A 19066-nucleotide genomic window follows, 5' to 3' on the forward strand; every position below is an offset into this window, starting at 1 on the left:
TACGCTGGACTACTGTGGCCTTGAAGCTTGCGGTATCACATACACAGCGCACAGAGTGTTCCCGTACTCCTGTGAATAAAGGGCACGTGCGCGTCGTTCAGCTCCGGTACGCCACACTACCCCACGGTTATGTTTTCGGCCATTTATCATACCAGGGTACAGATGAGGGTCCAGTGACCAGAAAAAATCAACTATCGGAAAAAACCGCGTCCGGAATGTCTGATACGGTCCCCATGGGAAGCGCGGCTTGCCTAAACTTGAGTTTGGGCCGGTTGATCAGGCGGGGAGTATTGTCCGGTGGCACGTCCGCTTGGCTACGTGTTTAATGTACTTACGTAAGACGTGAGCAACCGGTAAATAGGTTTTCGAGTCTGCGGACACTTTCCGTCAGCTGTCTTGGACTCTACGAAAAAGCTGCACAGGGTATACCTGGGTCTACGCAAGGAGCGAGAGCACGAAAGATGTCTTCCGCTCCTGTTCCATCGATTGCACTAACCACACCAAACATGTCGGCCGGCAACGCGACCTTTGAGCCTTTGCTGACCTGGCTCACACTCATACTTGCTCAACTTGAACGCACGTTCTACAAGGTCCCCGGCTCAGCGGTCATCGCCCGCTACGTCCGTTCCTCTCACCAGAATGATCCAGGTCGGACTGTGTTAGGAGTTGATTTTGATTGTATTTGCGGTGAGAACCTTGATGCAGTCAAGGAGTAGAGACAAGAGCGAGGGAAAGTTGATCAAATTTAGCGAGAAGGTGCGTTAACCCTTGACGAGTATAATTCACTTCTAGTTTATTTCCTTTGTTTCCATGGGTGTCAAGTTCGCTGACCCATAGTCCAGGAAATTGACGAACTTATCGACGAGTGGACTCCAGAACCTCTTAGCGCTCCTCTTACAGAATGGGAACAGCGCGACCTTGCGTCTGTGCCTGTGATCGCAGGCCCTAATGGTCCTAAACCAAAAATCTTGTCTACAGGCAAGACTGTTATCAATCTGGCCAGTTACAATTTTGCTGGCCTTGCTGGGAACGAACATATCAAGGAACGAGCCGTCGAGACGCTGAGAAAATACGGGCTAGGAAGCTGTGGACCTCCTGGATTCTACGGGACAGTCGGTAGGTTTCAGGTTCTGTGTTTCACTCTGTACTCGCGTGTTGGTCTACGGTGTGACCAAACGCCAAGCAAACTAGGGACATAATGCAGTGTTCTTTGCATTTGAAAAGGTGTTGGCGATTATCACTCACCTTTTTCGCACAGATGTTCATCTGGAACTAGAGCGAGATATCGCAGACTTCCTCGGCACAGAGTCTGCTATTCTCTACTCGCAAGGCTTCGTTACCATTTCTTCCGTCATTCCTGCCTTCTGTAAACGTGGGGACATCATTGTTGCAGATCGTGCAGTCAACTTCGCGATTCAGAAAGGTATACAGATATCCCGTTCCACTGTGCGGTGGTACGACCATAACGATTTGAAGAGTTTGGAGGACGTGTTGAATTAGCGTAGAGAAGGACAGGAGAAAGAGAGGCACGCCTATTACCAGGCGATTTATAATTACTGAGGGGATTTTCGAGAGAGATGGGGAGATTGTAGACTTGCCCAAGTTGGTAGGTGGTTTTTTCCCCAACGGTTTTATCTCCACTGGATTTTGCATATGGCTTGCGTCTCCGTCTGTAATCCGGTGCTGACGAGTGTGTGCATGACAGATTGAGTTGAAGCACAAGTACAAGTATCGGCTTATTCTCGATGAAAGCATCTCCTTTGGTTCAGTCGGTAGGACTGGAAGAGGCCTTACAGAGTTATACAATGTTCCCGTAAGTCACCTTTCTTTAGTTCTAGATGGGCCCATAGTACTTCGCACTCAGAGTCTTCGACCTCCTTTCTCACCCCGTTTTTCGACCTCTGACTTCTGATTCCGATTATTTTTCTTCCGTCCCTGTGCATCACGTCACGTCGTTTACTCATCTCATCCGCACTTCATGCTCCCTAGGCTTCCCAAGTCGACATGCTAGTTGGCTCTGTTGCCAATGGTCTATGCTCTGCTGGTGGATTTTGTGCTGGCTCCACCATCGTGACCTGAACATCAGGTGAGGTCGTCCCTCCTTCCATCTTGTTTGGCTCGATGCTGAATGATTTTGGTACGACACTTCTTTAATGTCTCACCCTCCCTCCACTACAGCGCATCAACGGCACCTCATTCGTGTTTTCAGCTTCGATGCCCCCACTCCTGGCAGTTCGCAGGATCCGAGGGAATTTCGTTCTTACGGAACACGCCGTCGGCGCTGACATCGTTACAAGAGAACGTGAGGGCTGTCAGGGCTGTGCTTGAGAAGACTGAGGGCATTGCCTGTGGTAGGACACCGGGCGAGTCCAATCGTACATTTCCACCTGAAGATACCTTGCATTGCCAATGGATCGGCGAAACGGAACAGCAACGAACCCGACGACGGTCATGCCTCCACCAACTGGACCCTCTTTCGACTATGAAGCTGAAGAGAAAATCTTGCAGGATATTGTCGACGATGCTCTCGTGAATGGCGTATTTATCACGCGTGCGAAGAGGTTGAGGGGCCAGGAAATGGTGGAGACAAGACCGACTGTGAGGATAGTCGTCACCGCTGCGCTGACGAAGAAGGAGATAGAGAAGGCTGCGGGAGTCGTGAAAGGGAGCGTGGTCAAGGTACTTGGGAAGAGGAAGCCGTGAGAGTTGATCTCTCTGTCAAGATCAGCGGGCAGGAGAGGATAGTCATATACCTCTTAAGTATCTAACTGTAAATGATACCTCACCGAAACCTATTTCTTGAGAGGATGGTAGTATATTTACTGCGTTAGAGGCAAATTAGGGGATACTTACAATAATAGGATTTTTATGCTTTGCTACTGCAGTTGCACCCCGATCCAGTAGAATTTCAACTTTCCAGCCTGGACCGTAGAGGGACAAAATAAGTAGTAAGTCAGTTGGGACACGAAGTCAGTCATAAGTTTAACGTTTATTTTTCACCTCGAGGATCTGCAAGGCAGTGTACTGATAACTCCCGTCGTTGGCAGAAGTAGACCGTGTCAGGCTGAATCTAACTCTTCGATCGTGACCGCTTGCACTCGGAACGGGAGAATGGGATACACGTTTGTGATTGGTACGTTTAATCTTGTTCGACATCGCCGATCTTTGGCAAGTCGTCCTTGCAGAAATACTAATTCATCGCTCGCCTCATCCCTTCTCTCACCTCACTGTCGCCGTCCGACCGGACGTGCATTGGTAACATGCTACCTATGGCCACGCACGACGTAACCTCACGTTCACCATCTCGATGAAGAGCACATGGAGGAGGACGAATCAACCCCGGCCTGCTTGCCCCCTTGGGTTGAACTCGAGTACTGCGTGAGTGCCATGACACGTCAACGCACTTTCCACTAAAGCCTCCAATCCGGGAATGGATATCGGTCGGAATGTAGTACATGATAAAGCTCGCAGGCTCGTCTGCGTCCGTGCAGTTCACGCATCTATCCGCCAGCGCAGGGAGTTCACTCCGATCTAAATTATCCTCGTTCAGCGGAAAACCCGACGAACATCAGTTTGCCAGCTATGTAGTACACTCGGTATCAATTTCGGAGCTACTCCAGCAGGAGAACGTACCACTTTCAAGAGTGTGTTTGCTCGACCCCAAAGCGGAACGAGCCATCGAGCCAGGTGATAAAGATGAATTCGGGTGGTTTTTATTTGGGGTAGGTCAATTTCTTGCCTTGCATGGGTTACTCAATGTTCCATGAATTGTAGGGGATCCTCGGTAAGTCTCCCTTTTCCATCTGTCCCTCATCTCTCATTACCCTCTTTGAGGGTCGCAGGCGATGACCCACCTCGCGACCGCACTTCCGAACTCCGCAGACTGGGGTTTCCCTCACGACATCTTGGACCCGTACAGATGACCACCGATACTGCTTTGGCAGTTACGAAGCGTGTCATCGACGATGGAGGTATGCTCCTCATTGGTTTTCCATCCAATTCAGGTTGAAGCGAATTCAAATCTGAAACATCGGACAGTTTCCCTCGACGAAATACCATATGTCGTACGTTGACTAGCCTAGCAAGTTCATGGGTTCTTAACAAGTTCATCTGGTAGGACTTCCCCACGATCCGGTTCAACGCCCGCGAGAGCGTCGAGATGCCCTTCAGTGTGTCGCTTTCTCTTGTTGGTTGGTGCTTCTTATCTTCCTATCCCACCCATAAATTAGGGTATGTCAGAGAGGGCGGCGAGCCACTCCTCCCGCCAGGAATGCGAGATCTCTTGCACGACGACTTGAACAAAAGTTTCGAGTTTTAATTCTGCGAGTTTCGGCAAATTTCAAAAATGACATCCAGTTTGTGACGATATCAGATGGATTGGGTGTAAATGGAACCCATTTTTTGTCTCAGGAGTGTATGGGCACACGCCAATCGCGTATTTAACGCCCGGAATTCCACGTGTGCGTTCCAGTGATTGAATGTTAAAATGTCCAATATACGACGGAGGTTGTGCGCTGTCGAGATCGGGTCAATCCTGGTTGATACAATGCTCTGATAATGTGTCCAATGATCATCTCCGCCAACGCAATCCAACTTACGATTAGTGGGGGACACCGATGGTCAATAAATTGCATGTAGGTAACTGTTGGAGGTTGTTATTATGATCTTTCACTTAAAGGTCTGCCAATTCTATCCCAATCCGTATATCAACTAAATATCATTCCACCTCGTGTACGAACAACAAAGAACTTTTTCAAGACATATCGGATTGCCTTACAGCAATGTACTGCGAGTGGGAGATCCAGGTCTACATGAATTACTTCACAGGATACAGAAGGGGGCCAAGCTCCGTTTTCTCAAGGGACCTAAAGGTACGTGTCAAAATTCAACTCTGAAGGATCGCGGCGCCAAGCACTCAGTAATAATCTCAGTGACGTGTTTAAGATATCGCGAAACGTAGACAATAATGACAAACTCAATGTTATCCCTGAAGTCTTTCACCGGGTATATGGGCTCGACATAGACCTGTGAGGTCCAAGACTGGAGGGATAGAGGTGCAACATGCGAATCGGCGCAAACACCTCGTCGGGTGGTGACCCGTTGGAGGCACGTTGCTGCCTACGTTCGACGTGCCAGGATTTGCACGTTCGATTACCGATTCCAGTTTCGGTAAGCAGTAAATGAGAGCTCTTGCGCCAATGCGTATTCGCAATAGGGTGACTGGCAGCCTTTCCCTCCCAGGTATAAGTGCAGAAGTTTTAGTTTCTGTAGTGTATCGTCACACTTCTTATACATACATTGGCGTAGAGAGCATGGTCGGTATACAGGCTGTCCTAACCTATCATGCCAAGAAGGGTCGTAAGCAAGTGCGCCATAGGTGGAGACGGGTAAACAAACCGGGACAGAGTTGTTACATGGCTTGGGATTTGAAATCACACTATGGGATACTTATCCTCGTTTTCCCGTGGAGCGTGGACTCCGCCCGTGCTTCAATGTCTTCTTCCGGGTTAAGTGCGACAGTCCTGGCCCCCATTAACACCATGTCGCTTGCTGCCTTGCGGTCAATGACGGACACCCTTCCCAAGTTCAGCGCGTGTGACGGCATTTCACCAGATAATGGCTCGTCATGAGTCCGGACCCACTCTAATCTCGAGAACCAGAGCGTTGCGCACAATACACCCATGACAGTTATGTAGTTGTTGATGAAGACTAGCAGGATGCCGGTATTGGGGGAATGATCGGTCGTGACAAAGAAGAGTAGTGCGATGTTGAATATAAGAGGGAAAACGAAATTGGCGGCAGAGATGTAGAAGACTTGGCGGATGCGGCCTGACATTGATATACCGACTGCATTCCGAGAAACAAATGTTATTCAGACTGCCTACGAACGTGTAAGGAGAATGTGCTCACCGTTTTTTATCGGTCTTAAGCGGACGTGGAGGTTGTAAAGGAAGAGGCCGACGGAGTACCTTCCCAGAAAAGACGGCTATGCCTTTAGGATCATCACATAGAGGACTAACTTACAAGTTGTCTGCGATTTGAACCGTCCACCCGGCGATCAGGTAAGGGTTACGGAACCAGATGGTTAACTCATCCCGTATGAGAGCCTCGGTAGTCTTCCCGGAGCTGATGAAGTCACGTAAGCAAATGGTCTGCACAAGGCATCAGTCAGGAATGAAACTAAACATCGAGGGGAAAAAACGCACGATAACGGCCACTCGAGTGCATTTGACGCAGAAGGGGAATGCGAATATTTTCAGTAGAGTGGCTAGAGGAGTGATGGCAGGGGGGTAGAGCGCGAAGAGGCGAGTCAACAATATCGAGTCGAATAGTATTGGTGGGAAGAACAAGAAGGCAACTGTAGCAATAAAGAGACTCCTTGGCACCTGGTAGGAGGGGTCGATTATGGGCCTCCCATTAGTGAAGCCAGCTAATATGCTCAGCGTTAGGACGACACAGATTGCAGACACATTCAGCCGAAACACCAGGCGGCGTCGAGACTCCTTGGTGGAGAGTGCAAAAAGGACTATAAAGAGGGTAAACAGACAGGCTGAGAAAGCAGTGATTGAAATGATAATGTTGAAATCTGGATGTATGCTGTTGACGAATGCGCTGATGGTGGCCTCTGAATCACCCGTCACTGAGGACATTTGTGAGGTGCGTGGCCCATCTGAATTCATACGCGCACCACTAAATACTCAGTCTTGTCGCCACACATTTTGGGATACTTGCGGATGACAACCGGTCATTACCGTGCGCTAAAACGGAGATTCCGAGGTCGACCGAAGTGGAGGCGTCTGAAATCGGGACCACTAAATACGTAGTCTGCCTGATGTATTGGATCCCGATGATCGCCCTACCCGGTTGTACTGTGGAGGTGGAGTCTGAGTGATAACTAGGATTAGTCCGAACCCCTTGAGAGATTGGTGACAGAAGGGATCCTCAAGCAGATATCAAAGCAGCAATCAGGTGGGCTGAACAGGAACACTGTCTCCCAAGTGACTTTCATGGAAGAGATGTTCAATCCAACATATTGTCAAATAGGCACAAGTTGGTTCGCGGCGCTCGAAAGAAGAAGCCCGTGACGTTAATCTCCACTTATGTAATTGCTGGGCCGTGCCTTCTGGTCAACAACTCTGGGTCACCCACGTGGCGATCAGTTCATCGAAATTCTTGCGGGATGGTTGAAAGAGTACGTATGAGGTTGAGAAGAGCAAAATACGATTATCCATTATGATGACTAATAGGATATTGTTGTCGAATCTGTATTGCTGGACCATCGATGACATATAGTCCTGCAGCCCCACATATTGTAATATTTATATCATGATTCAAATATTCATACAGGTTCATACTTGTCGTGCTTGCTGTCATCATTTCATTGGACGTTGGATAATGACAACTTCTACACCTTGCCGAAAACGGAGTGTAATATGTAGGTTTGTGTATTATATTAGCCCGGGGTACTGGGGCAACTTATATTGCCTCGCATACGTATCACAGAATTCGGCCAAAGTTCCGACCCGCAGAGACTGTTGAGTTGGTGGCTACTGTCAGGGCAGAACCCATGACATTCATCGGATATAGAGATCCGGAGATGGTCCAGGAACAAGATAGATAACATATCACCAGGTCCCTTTAAAGCTGAGGATTTAGGTTAGAGGGGAGGTATGCGCAGTCAAAGCGCCTGCAGGATCAAGAGCAAGCTGCAAAGTTCGTGACGAAATACAGTGGCATTCAATCCCCATCATCGGTGATGACTGGATGCATCGAATAACGTAGTGCAACCTCGATTTCCCCTTCCACTCCGGTCTTCGCGAATAGTCATAGCGTTGACATGGTCACTACAAAAACCAGCGTGCACGAGACAATTCTATAGCACATTGATCTTATCTATGATGCCAAGGGCGGGTCGTTACGGATAGCTTTCAAAATTTTGAAACGATGACAACTTTCCACCAAAAGCCCTTTGTCGCCTGTTTCTTTTAGAGTGGGAATGTGCTAGGGTTTTATAGCATTACATCTGCACAAATATTAAGTGCGGGAATTCGTGCAAATGTAACGCTATAGAACACCAACCTGTTTGCTGTGCATGTCAGACATCCGGAAGAGTGTACGGTGTGGAAGAGGGTGACGCCTACCAAAAAATGGTCCACGTCGTAGCGTGAGGTTGTGAAGGAGATCTGTATATTCCTCGGGGGACGATACCCTGAATTTTCAGGCCGTAGTCTGTGTGATAAGAAGGCCGCCTCGCCGCCAGCTAACCGTGACGTCGTTGTGCTGTAGTCTCTGTTGCATGGCTTTATCTAGACAACTATAGATTATTGACGGACTCAGTCATCGGTTTAGGTGGAGGGCCCGATCACAGGTTCGCCTTCAGTGCCAGCTACAGTGCTCTTCCTAATAGCGTTTCTGTAGAATTGGATTCCGGGCAAGATCCTTCACTACTGAAAGCTGCTACTATCAACGCGAGCAATATAATATTAGTACTGGAAGGATCCCGGACCCATGGTTTCTAGTGAGTGAAGACATTTCGCCTTGGAAAGCTAAATTAACGAAATGTACGCAGCGCTTGAGCCGGGGGCTGCAGGACGCTTCCTTGATTTGCTTGTGGATTTTATTCCGACTGGATACTCTGTCAGGGGCTTCGAGCTCATTGCCATGTCAGCCCAGGTGTTGTATTGCGTACCGTCGCCGTGGTCCTAACCTACGCCCCATCTAGCTCTGCAGCGGAGTCAAAGCAGCCCTGAATAAACATCATCAGGGCAATGAAGCCCGTCCTCTTCCATCTTATCTTCTATGTAGGTGGTCCCAAAGATGAAGACCGGCTTCGTGTTGGACCTTACTTCTTTTGTCCTAACGGTCCTCTAGTAACGGTCCCTGTTAAAATTGTACCGCTCATTCTTCGGACTCGTTTACACAGTGAATTTCCAGTCCCCAGTTCTCCGGAGTATCGCTGTGCTGCGATTATGTACTTACATGATCACAGCCCGTGCATGTGGCGATAACCTGCGAATCCCCTTAACCCGCAGGTGCAACCATGTCCCGCATACATCGATACACACGGGCGCCAAATCATCTGAATGAACGGGGAACAGTAAAATGAAGCGTACCAACGACAGCAAATAATTGTACGAAGGATTCGAATCTATAAAAAAGAACTGGATCGGAACTCAAGGGATATGAAACCTGTTTCGCAGTCTTCACATTTGATTGTTGGTCGTGCTGGGTAGGAGGGAAAAGTAAGACTTTCATGCGTAGAAAGCGACCATCAGTTTTACCGCGTACCTACGTAGCAGGTCGGCTTTGAGCACACATCTCCTTTACCTCCTCTACAACTTTTTGCAAGCGTTGCATCCCATCGGTATTCAGGACATCGCAGCTCCAGTTATGGGCCGGCATGATGTCTGTAACACGAGTCGGATGTTGCGGAATCCGCTGTGGTGTCAACTCTCGCGAGCGAGAATCGTATTTGTAGAAGCACAAGCGAGTGCCAAACGCACTAACACCGTGCAAAACTGGGATGGCCAAGTTTGCTCGCAAGTCCCCAACAAGTTCCCTCATCTGATTATCTACCTCTTGTCGCCTAGTGATGACAGGGAGGGAGGCAGCGGGCTCGATTTCTATAAAGAATACTGGTTTCTTTTGAAGCTCTATGATAAAAGTCGGGGTGACGTCGATACCATCTTGAGAACCTCGGATTTTATACTGCAGCACAATCTCGTATGGTCCATGGAAAGAGAATAGGTGATAGAGAAGACGAGTATATGGCCCATAGAATACCGATTCCTCTGTGCCAATAGGATCCTTGGCAATTGCTGAATGGAACGACTGGGTTATGAATTCGGGCCACTGGACCACTCTAATGGTGGGGGTTAATACGCAAACCGTATCGATTAGTCTCGTACCCATATACTTCGGGAGGCTGTGGAACAGAGTGTTAAAAGTATATGCGGATAAGTAGTGGCATTCGCGTACAACTTGCGGTAGGGCCTTTGCGGAGACTGGATCATCTGTTTGCCCCTGGGTATCTCCGTGTGGCTGCTGATGGATGTTTCCGACTGGTTGTTGTTGCTGTAGGTTGGAACCCGCTCGCTGTTGACCACGTCGGAGGCTGCCTGTTTGTTCTCCATGGGCATTTCTGCCCGCAGGATCGTTGCTGGGAGTAGGTTGCGGACGATTCTTATGCAAACCAAACAAGCCCTTTATCTTCACTCCCAAACCCACTTTATTTGGACCCCCAACAAGCTGGTCCTCAGTTGATCCCTAAGACGGCCCTCAGCAAGACCAACCTGGTGGGAGGAGAAAAGTGCCAAATGCATCGTACCACATTGGAAGGGTCAGCCGAAGGATCATCCGACTTGCGAAAGAAACTACGATTCTTGGCTTTATATTTGGTTCCTGGTAACTCGTTGGCCATGTCGGTGACGGGGCTTGGAAGGAGGATTGACTAGTAGCGGAGCGGAAGATGTGTGTAATAGGGGCGGGTTGGGCCCCGAAAAAAATTGTGGGAACTGACTGTCCGGACTTTGCCGGGAACGGACGTAGCCCAACACAGTAATACTATCACTAGAGGATAGGGCTGTCGGGGATGGCAGGCACCTTGTTTACGGACACGTCATAGAATCCCATAATTTACAGCAAGCAATATCAATATTTGTACCACTGCCACTTTTCCAACCCTGTGGTTCTGCCAGTTTCGACTCCCTCGACCTGGCAGAACCCAACAAATCAGTGCCAATGTGATATTACACCTAGGACTTTTTGCTGGGTAAACACTAAACCTCCTCACTTCTGATGAAGCACTGATCGGAGAGAAGGTCCCTTCTGATTATGAGTGCATGCACAGGCACATGAACATCATGTACTCACATGTTGTTGTTGAACACAAATGAATAGCCATCGAGAAATGCAGGATATGCACTGCATACATACCCACCCAGTAACCACATGATGTTGATGATGCCTAGGCATTTGAGGACATCAGCAGGCTTCATGAGATCATGATGGAGATCAGAAATTTGAACCCATAGACAGTTGCTGTCAGTCAAAGTGTGAGGTATAGACCTGCAACTGTAAGGTAAATGATGAAATGGAGTCCTTGCATTTGACAAACTTGAAACCCCATGAGGCATGTTTCTGCAGGGCTGCCATTGTTTTGAAGCTGATTGAGCCATAATAAATGGGATGTGGGTGATCAGCACATGGTGATGGAATGTCAGGTTGGGATACATGCAAAAGATCGTGTCAGCACTGATGAAATTCATCACAGCAGTGCTGTGGAATTGAAACAATGGGGAGAGAGCAGTTGATGTCTTGGAGACCATTACATCAATGTAATGAGTCCCATTGGAAAACATGAGGATTGTTATGCCTGAGCTGAGTGACTTTGTCAAATGGACTAGTCACTGAGAGGCACAAGGGGAGTCTATGGGCTGAACTTGTCATAACCCCTATGGCTCAACTTGTTATCAACAAGTACTGGCAGAGGTTTCTCCTACTGGTGAGTTCTTCTGAGATCGCAATGGAGGAGGAACTTTAGTACGAGTCAAAGATAGTAGCTGAGTTGCAAGCTATTGAAAAACTGAGGATACAGAGTATGGTATGGGCATATTTATACACAACCAACAGAGTACCATACTGGTCATGCCATCCAGGCAGTAAGTATCTGCAGCAGTAAACAATGAAATAGAAAAGAGTCATATGGTGTTGGATGATGTGGGGAAAAGTAGAAGCGAAGGCTGAACTGGCTGCACAATCAATGCGCAGTGAGGAGCCAGACACTGGAGCTAAGAAGTGACCATACAAGTAATATAAACAAGTCATTGGGACATGGAAGAGGGATTAAGACATAAATGAAATACTGTCCATCAGCTGCAGGCACAGCTGCAAGTCAGAGTGATGAGGGTGTATGCAGCATCAGTAGGTATTGGAAATACCTCCACTGCCAGTGATCCAAAAGCACGAGGTGTGAACAGATTGAGGATGACCATGGCAAGGACAAACAATGTGATGATGCACGTGACACATGTGACCTTGCATTTTGGACGAAAAAGGAAGGTACCCCTAAACAGGTGTAACACCACCCCCCCTCCAAGGTCCTCAGACCCTTGAGGACGAGGCACGGGTGTTGGCAGGCAGGTTATGAAGTGGGCAGTGGGATCGGGTGTGAGTGGTGACAGGCGATGGAGTTGGTGGAGACGGTGGTTCCTCGCTTGCCTGGGTCCAATGTGAACCCTGTCCATTATGGCAGGACCAATGTCCCAGGTAATGGCACTGGTAGCAAGCATACTTGTAGAGGGCATGTCCCTCAGGAACCTTGGCTCGTCCTCCCAGATAGAACCAAAGTTGATCAGTAGGGACAGGGACGAAGGGAGCCAGAGGGATAGGACAGGCAGAGTGGATGGCATTTTGATACTCCTTGTCAAGCCCACTCCACAAAGTGTCAGTCAGAAAAACCTCCCAACCAGAGTCAGTGCGCCCCATTCCCAGATGATGACCAACCTCTTTAAAAACTGTCACATTGTCAGCCATCTCCAAAGGGGGATCCCACTGGACCTCCAGATCTGCCGAGGGTTTCATTTTGGGGATGACCAGGGAGTTGTTTTTAGGTTTGATCCGATCAAGAACTTGAGAAGCAGGCGGAGCCAAAAACTCCCCGACTTGTTGATCATGAAGATGATGGTAGGCTCCTCCCATTACTGCTTCTAAAATGTCTGCATACCCCTTTTCCAGCATAGAGGTCATAATGACTTCAGTGAGAGGGGCAGTCCCAGAAAGCTGGCAACCATGCAGCTTCGAAGTGCAGTGCCCAATTATGTCTGCCACTCTGCAGACTTCAGACAGCAACCCAAAATACTTAACTTGTTCCTGTGTGCACCTGTCAATGTCATCCCCATCGTTGAAGATGTCAAGTGCCCTAGTAACATCCAGGTAGTCAGCTGCTGAGATTGGTAGTTGCGGCTTGTCATCCCTGGCAAGGGCGACTGAGGTGAGGAGGTCAAGGGCTGCATTCCTGGAGGTGACGGGCTCACAGGGGTGAAGGTGGGGAGAGATGGGAGCATTGGGGGAGTCCTTGCAGGCTGCTCCTTGATTGGTGTCATGGTGAGGGACCACTTCAGTCTTTCCCTTTCCTTTGGACTTACTGGCTCCACTGGGGGAGCCTCTGGGAACAGAGGGGACGGGGATGCGGTGGACCGAGAAGGCCTGGTGTGGACACAATCATGGAGGTTCAGTGAGAGTGGGCAGTACATATTGCGAGAGGAGGGACGTGGTGTCTGACTCAGGAAAACAGGAGGTGGAGGACAGGGGAGAGGAGTTGCAATAACAGACGATGGGTGGGATGGATAAGGAGTCATGGTTGGTTGAGGGGTTGTAAACAGATTCTCCAAGGAGGTTGGCATAGTCATTCTCAGTGTTAACTGAGCGAGGGGAGTCCATTTAACTTCTGAGATAATGAGTGAGCTTGTACTGATCAAGGGCATTGGATGTGTGGTCTTTTATGTGTTCCTCAGGTTCCCATGTATTTGACAAATGCAGGAAACCTTTCCATTTGATCAGATAACTGCACTTTCCTCTGCGCCTGTCATTTTTGTGATTGAGTATCACCTCAACCTCCCATTCAATTTCATCGTCTACCAACTCCGGTAATGGTGCTGCGGGTGTAGTTCCATATGTGTCATTTTCAGTATATGGGAAGATACGAGAGGCATGGAACACAGGGTGAACCTTCCATGTATCTGGTAGGTCCAATCAGAAGGCAACCAGTGACATGACCTGAGTCACCTTGAAAGGTCCAAGATGTTGGGGCGCAATTTTGTCACACTGGTTTTTGATACAAAGATGCCCAGTATCCAGGAGTACCTGATCTCTGACTTGAGGTGATTTGTAGGAACCTTTGCTGCGTGCATGCATCAGTTCCTGTGCTTGTTTGTGTGCCAGAATGGCAACATCTTGACTCGACGCAAGGCATTCCAGTCTCTCATTGACTGATGGAACAGGGGTAAGACATTTTTCCAGGTAAGGGGATGGGTCATATCCGAGTATGAGTGAGAATGGAGTCATCTTGTGGACGGAGTGTATGCATGAATTATGGGTGAACTCGGCAGAAGGCAGCTTCGACGCCCACAAATTAGGGAACTCAGAACAGTACAGTCGAAGGTATCCTTCTACCTCTTGGTTGACATGCTCGCTTTCTCTGTTAGTTTGTGGATGATACCCAGTACTTAGCTTGACCTTTACCCCTATTGCCTTGTACAACTCCTTTGTAAACAAAGAAGCAAACTGTGGCCCACGATCAGAGATTACCGATTCTGGCACTCCAAATTGGGAATAAATGAATTGATGGAAGAGTTGGGCAATCCCCATGGAGTCAATGGTTTTATGACATGGAACAAACAGGGTGGCCTTAGTAAGACCCTGATTGACAACTGTGAGTATCGAATCATACTTCTGTTCTCCTGACATGGGGAGATCCGTGATGAGATCCATAGACACTTGCTGGAAGGGGAAGGCAGTCTTAGGGGTGTCGTGGGGGACCACAGGAGGGGTTGGCGGGTGTGTAACGACCTTCGTAGTTTGTCACAGTGGGCATCTGGCAACGTACTTCTTAATATCAGTTCCCATACCTTCCCACCATACCTCTTTGTGCATTTTAGCAAACATTGCCTTCTGTCCAGGGTGTCCAGTGGATTCATGGTCATGGTACGATCTCATGCAGTGGCAGTGATCTTTGGGTGGTATATATAGGTGAGTAGTTCCAAACCGTTTCGTCCTGTCTTCCACTATGGTTATATTGTTGCTTGGCTCTGGGCCTGTCAAATCCTTTGATGTATTGTTCTTGATGCATTTGTACAGGACTGCGGAAATGGCATAAACCCCCGGAGCTCCTTTTATGGGTTCCCTCGTGGGGCGAGCTTTGGGGGCCAAAATCTCTTTTGACCTTTCCTCAGATGGGCGAGAGTAAGGCTTGGGTTGTTGCTGAGTGAGGCGGGCGGGGAGACGGTTTACTCTAGCGAGATGGTTGACTTTTAGCTGTTTTTGTATTTTTGTAAGTGAAAACAACAGCGAAATGAGGTGAATTTGTGGTTTTGAAGGGTCCACCCCCTCCAAAAGCCAAAGGTTCTCAGGGAGAACCATGGCCATGGGGGCAGGCTCCTCTGAAGAGTTTCTGCAGGAAAGAGTATCCATGGGAACCTGTAGATGGCCTGCCTGCCACGAAAAGCGAACAGGGTAGGACTGAATGGTAGTGGCCCAGCAGGCTTGGCATGGGGTAAGTTGTTGTGGTTCCCAGTAATATTTGAGGTTCTTGTGATCTGTAAAAACGACAGTAGGTTCAACTGGTGACAGGAGATAAGGGTGGAAAGCCTTGAGTGCCTGAATAATGGCCAACATTTCCAAGTCATAAACCTGGTAATGCTGTTTGGCACTGACCAACGACTGAGAGAGGTAGGAACACAGGTGCCACTTGTCGTTGGAACCTTTCTGGGCAAGCATGGCACCAGTTCCCAGCTTGGAAGCATTGGTAAAGAGTGCGAAAGGCTTTGTGAAGTCAGGGATAGCGAGGACCAGAGACAAACATAACAAAGTTTTTAACTTCTTGAAGGTGGTGGCACATTCTGGAGTCCATTGATATGAAACCCCCTTCTTAGTGAGGTTGTGGAGGGGATGGGCAACACTTGAGAAGGATGGGATGAATTTTCAATAGAAATTACAGAATCCTAAGAAGTGATGAAGGCCTGTGAGACTTTCAGGGGCTTCCCAAGTACTGATGGCATTTGTCTTCATCGGCGAAGTCTCCATACACCCCTTTCCAATAATCATTCCTAGGAACTCTACTTCTTTGGCCTCAAAACAACATTTGCTGATCTTGAGGCGAAGTTCTTCCTTTTCACAGATCTTCAGGAACTCCCATACTTGTTGACAGAGTTCCTCCAGAGTCTTCGCATGGACGATGACATCATCCATATAACCAACCTGTTTGCCTTGTTGGGACTCAAAGGTTTTGTCCATATATCGCTGGAAAGAAGGTGGTGAGTTACATTGACCAAAGAACATCACCATTGGTTCAAAAAGCCCTCTAGGGGTAATGAAGGCTCCCTTCCATTCATCTCCTTCCTTGACATGAAGGTTAGTAAAACCCCAATGAATATCAAACTTAGCATAATATTTTGATTCAACCAACTCATCAAAAAGAGCCTGTGCATTTGGCAACGGGTGAGCATCCTGGATAGTGAAAGAGTTCAAGTAGCAATAGTCTTGAATCAACTGCTTCTTTCCATCCTTCTTTGCTACAAAGAACACTGGCACTGCTTGAGGGGATGTGGACGGTCAAATCTTTTTGCACTTTAAGTTGTCGTCCAAGAATTCATCTAGGACTTTTAGTTCGTCAGGAGACATAGGGTATACCACTGCTGTCTTTGGTTTGAAATTGTCCTTGAGTCATATTTCATGGTCTAACCCAGGGCAATGCTTGGGCAATGGAATATCGTCTTCAGCAAAAACCTTGGTGAACTCCTCGTAACGCTCTGGGAGGCGAACCTCCCCTTTTGTCGAAGCCAATGCAGCTTCTAACTCTGTGGACAAAGTAGTTTTATTAATACATGCCTCTGGCTTCCTGGGAGGCAGCCCCTCCATGGAGATTTCCTTAACATTAGCCTTCTCTGGATATTCGAAACCATCATCCCAGCATGTGATCTTACCAGTTTCCCAGTTCATACGCAGTTTGAATTTCTTTAAGAAGGGCATTCCTAGGAGCATGTGCTCCTTTCCTACCAGTGGACCTACATAACACTTGACTCGAATGATGTGCTCCTTTATTTCCATCTTCAGGGTACATTTGTGGGTGACCCATTCTTCATCTTTTCCCATAAACAAAGTGGTCTTGAACTTGCTCGACACACAGTACATTGGTATCTTCAACTTGTTGACCATTCGTTCAGAGATGAGGGAAACTTCTGCACCTGAGTCGATACAGGCCCATATTCCTGCCTTGAAGTCAGGTAAAATCATGAGGCCAAGAGGTGAATGGATTCGCATATTGGACTTGTCATCTATAGAAGTACATTTAGCTGACAATACAGAGACCAGACTGACTGATGCAGGAATTGGTTCAGCAGTCCTCTTTAAAAACCCAACAACTTCTTTTCCCCATTGTTCACTTCCGTATTTCCCACATAGGCAGTTTTGGTTCCATCCTCGGAAACCATGATGCGAACATTGGAGAGTTGTTTGGCCTTGCATTCACTTTTAAAATGACCTTTCTTGTTGCAGTTATAGCATGTGACATCTGTGGCAGATCTCCGGATGTTCTTCTTGCATTTATTGACATCCATGGCATTGGGGTCTCGGTTATTACTTCGGAAATGAACATACTTCCTTTCATAACGCGACTCCTTCCCTTCTAGGATATGCTTGGTGGCGATAGCAGTTCAGGCTTCTCCTGTGACCTTGATCCATTCCATCACCATGATCGGGGCTCGTCCAGAATTAAGGATCCAGTCTCAATATTCCTTAGTGAGACCCTTTCCAAAGAAGATTCCCACTTCACAGGACTCTTCTTTCAATTGAGCTTTGTTGACGAGTCCAGTAAACTCAGTGATGTAGGCCTCAAGTTCATGTTTTCCTTGTTCGATACTGGAGAGACAAAGGATAGCAAGAGTGGTTTGGTCACTGGACTCAAAAGTTGCTTTGAGACGTTCCACAAAGTGCTGGAAGGTATCCATGTAGTAAATGGTACCATCCCCCAAGTAATATTCATTTTGGTAGTTTTTGGTGAATGAGACTGCTGCTCCCTTGGTCATATAGGTGAGAGCAAAGGAAATCTTTAGAGCCTTGGTGTTATATACGTGCCAGTTAAGGTTCAAATAACCTTCGACTTGAGTAAGCCATGTCTGCAAGGTATTGTGGCTTTCATTATATTCTCCTGGTCATCCCACATTAAATTCCTGTCCTCCGTTAGGAGGGCATATGTGGTAATCGTCATCATCGTTGTCAACCCTGGGTTTCCCCTTACTGCCACTAACTGGGTAGGGCTCTGGGGGTACGTCCTTGTTGAAACTTTGAGCATACCAATCTTTCAACATTTGTTGAGTGGGAACTCTGTTAGGGAAGGGATCTCCAGCAGTTCCAATTAGCTGTCATGCTTCCTGCACAAAATGGAGATGTTGTTCTTCGACCTTCTGACACATTTCCTCTTCTGAGTACATTTTCGGAGGCATTTCTGGGGCAGACTCCCCATGACCTTGCATCATCGACATTTTGGGTGCTTGTGCTTCTTCTTGTTCTTCTTTGAGGACTGATCTGAAAGAAGTATTAGACTTCTGATTGTCTTCTTCTTCTGAACTAAGAGTGATTTCTTCTTTGCAGTACCATGAGAGAAAAGATATACGAGGGTTGGTAGCAGAGTAAGACAGTCCTAGTTGTCCACGAGGGATAGGGGGTAAAGGTGGATTCCTTCCTAGTCCAAGCAGGTTAGTTTGGGGTGGGACTGGAGGCTTACTCTTCTGAGGGGGAGACACTTTAACAGATAGTGACAATGGAGACTGAGGGAGGAATTATATCCCAAAGGACACCTGTCAGTGTAAGTGTAGGTAGTGATCGAGTTCCTTTTTCACGAAGGGAGTAACAAGGTTGGACTCTAGGGAGGCGATTTATTAAAGCCTAAAGGCTGCCTTGAGATTTAATGGTTTGGGTGGTTCTGTTGAAGTTCAGAGAACCGGAGCGAGTGACCTTATGTGTAGAGGGTAGCAAGCTCCAAAAGGCTGCATGAGTTTTTCAATTTTGTTATGCCCAAGCCGAGTAACTTTGTCAAATGGACTAGTCATGAGAGGCACGAGGGGAGTCTACAGGCCGAACTTGTCATAACCCCTATGGCTCAACTTGTTATCAACAAGTACTGGCAGAGGTTTCTCCTACTGGCGAGTTCTTCTGAGATCATGACAGAGGAGGAACTTTAGTATGAGTCAAAGATAGTAGCTGAGTTGCAAGCTATTGAAAAACTGAGGATACAGAGTATGGTATGGGTGTATTTATACACAACCAACAGAGTACCATACTGGTCATGCCA

At 47.8% G+C, this 19066-nt stretch overlaps 4 protein-coding genes across 4 annotated transcripts; 2 read left to right on the forward strand and 2 right to left on the reverse strand.

Moving 5' to 3' along the window:
• The first annotated feature begins 380 nt into the window (after positions 1–380).
• Positions 381–2849, forward strand: F5J12DRAFT_848321 (serine palmitoyltransferase). Its single transcript, XM_051746434.1, is given in 10 exon segments — positions 381–658; positions 693–756; positions 843–1116; positions 1259–1488; positions 1508–1606; positions 1706–1813; positions 1990–2070; positions 2179–2232; positions 2300–2351; positions 2432–2849. The coding sequence occupies 10 exon segments, from the start codon at positions 462–464 to the stop codon at positions 2701–2703; spliced, it is 1431 nt and encodes a 476-aa protein (XP_051597390.1). The 5' UTR covers positions 381–461; the 3' UTR covers positions 2704–2849.
• Positions 2850–3318: 469 nt separating this feature from the next.
• On the forward strand, positions 3319–4318 carry F5J12DRAFT_724730 (DUF431-domain-containing protein; the record flags this gene model as incomplete). Its single annotated transcript, XM_051741558.1, has 6 exons — positions 3319–3378; positions 3453–3726; positions 3843–3971; positions 4039–4064; positions 4118–4169; positions 4230–4318. 6 exons carry the CDS (start codon positions 3319–3321, stop codon positions 4316–4318), a joined length of 630 nt encoding a protein of 209 aa, XP_051597391.1.
• Positions 4319–5270: 952 nt separating this feature from the next.
• F5J12DRAFT_284223 (uncharacterized protein) lies at positions 5271–6806 on the reverse strand. Its single transcript, XM_051738734.1, has 5 exons — positions 6207–6806; positions 6025–6152; positions 5911–5969; positions 5398–5847; positions 5271–5338 (listed from the first exon to the last, which is right to left on the reverse strand). The coding sequence occupies exons 1-4, from the start codon at positions 6678–6680 to the stop codon at positions 5438–5440; spliced, it is 1071 nt and encodes a 356-aa protein (XP_051597392.1). The 5' UTR covers positions 6681–6806; the 3' UTR covers positions 5271–5338; positions 5398–5437.
• A 2111-nt stretch (positions 6807–8917) lies between these two features.
• Positions 8918–10508, reverse strand: F5J12DRAFT_848339 (uncharacterized protein). The gene is made up of 4 exons (XM_051746435.1): positions 10328–10508; positions 9979–10266; positions 9289–9925; positions 8918–9225 (listed from the first exon to the last, which is right to left on the reverse strand). Exons 2-3 carry the CDS (start codon positions 10137–10139, stop codon positions 9289–9291), a joined length of 798 nt encoding a protein of 265 aa, XP_051597393.1. The 5' UTR covers positions 10140–10266; positions 10328–10508; the 3' UTR covers positions 8918–9225.
• Between the last annotated feature and the right edge of the window lie 8558 nt (positions 10509–19066).

The sequence above is a fragment of the Pisolithus orientalis genome, assembly GCF_024613125.1.
Source record: "Pisolithus orientalis strain OTSU chromosome Unknown F5J12scaffold_29, whole genome shotgun sequence".
NCBI classification, from domain to species: domain Eukaryota; kingdom Fungi; phylum Basidiomycota; class Agaricomycetes; order Boletales; family Pisolithaceae; genus Pisolithus; species Pisolithus orientalis.

Bases quoted from the DNA above. Each gene is read 5' to 3' on its own strand.
- F5J12DRAFT_848339 (XM_051746435.1), bottom strand. From the start codon at position 10,139: ATGCCCATGGAGAACAAACAGGCAGCCTCCGACGTGGTCAACAGCGAG. The intron at 9,926-9,978 runs GTACGCGAATGC...TCTGTTCCACAG, and splicing joins CAAAGGCCCTACCGCAAGTT to CCTCCCGAAGTATATGGGTA.
- F5J12DRAFT_284223 (XM_051738734.1), bottom strand. From the start codon at position 6,680: ATGAATTCAGATGGGCCACGCACCTCACAAATGTCCTCAGTGACGGGT. The intron at 5,970-6,024 runs GTAAGTTAGTCC...TTTTCTGGGAAG, and splicing joins GTTCAAATCGCAGACAACTT to GTACTCCGTCGGCCTCTTCC. The intron at 5,848-5,910 runs GTGAGCACATTC...CTCGGAATGCAG, and splicing joins CTTAAGACCGATAAAAAACG to TCGGTATATCAATGTCAGGC.
- F5J12DRAFT_848321 (XM_051746434.1), top strand. From the start codon at position 462: ATGTCTTCCGCTCCTGTTCCATCGATTGCACTAACCACACCAAACATG. The intron at 757-842 runs GTGCGTTAACCC...CCCATAGTCCAG, and splicing joins TGATCAAATTTAGCGAGAAG to GAAATTGACGAACTTATCGA. The intron at 1,117-1,258 runs GTAGGTTTCAGG...TTTTTCGCACAG, and splicing joins TGGATTCTACGGGACAGTCG to ATGTTCATCTGGAACTAGAG.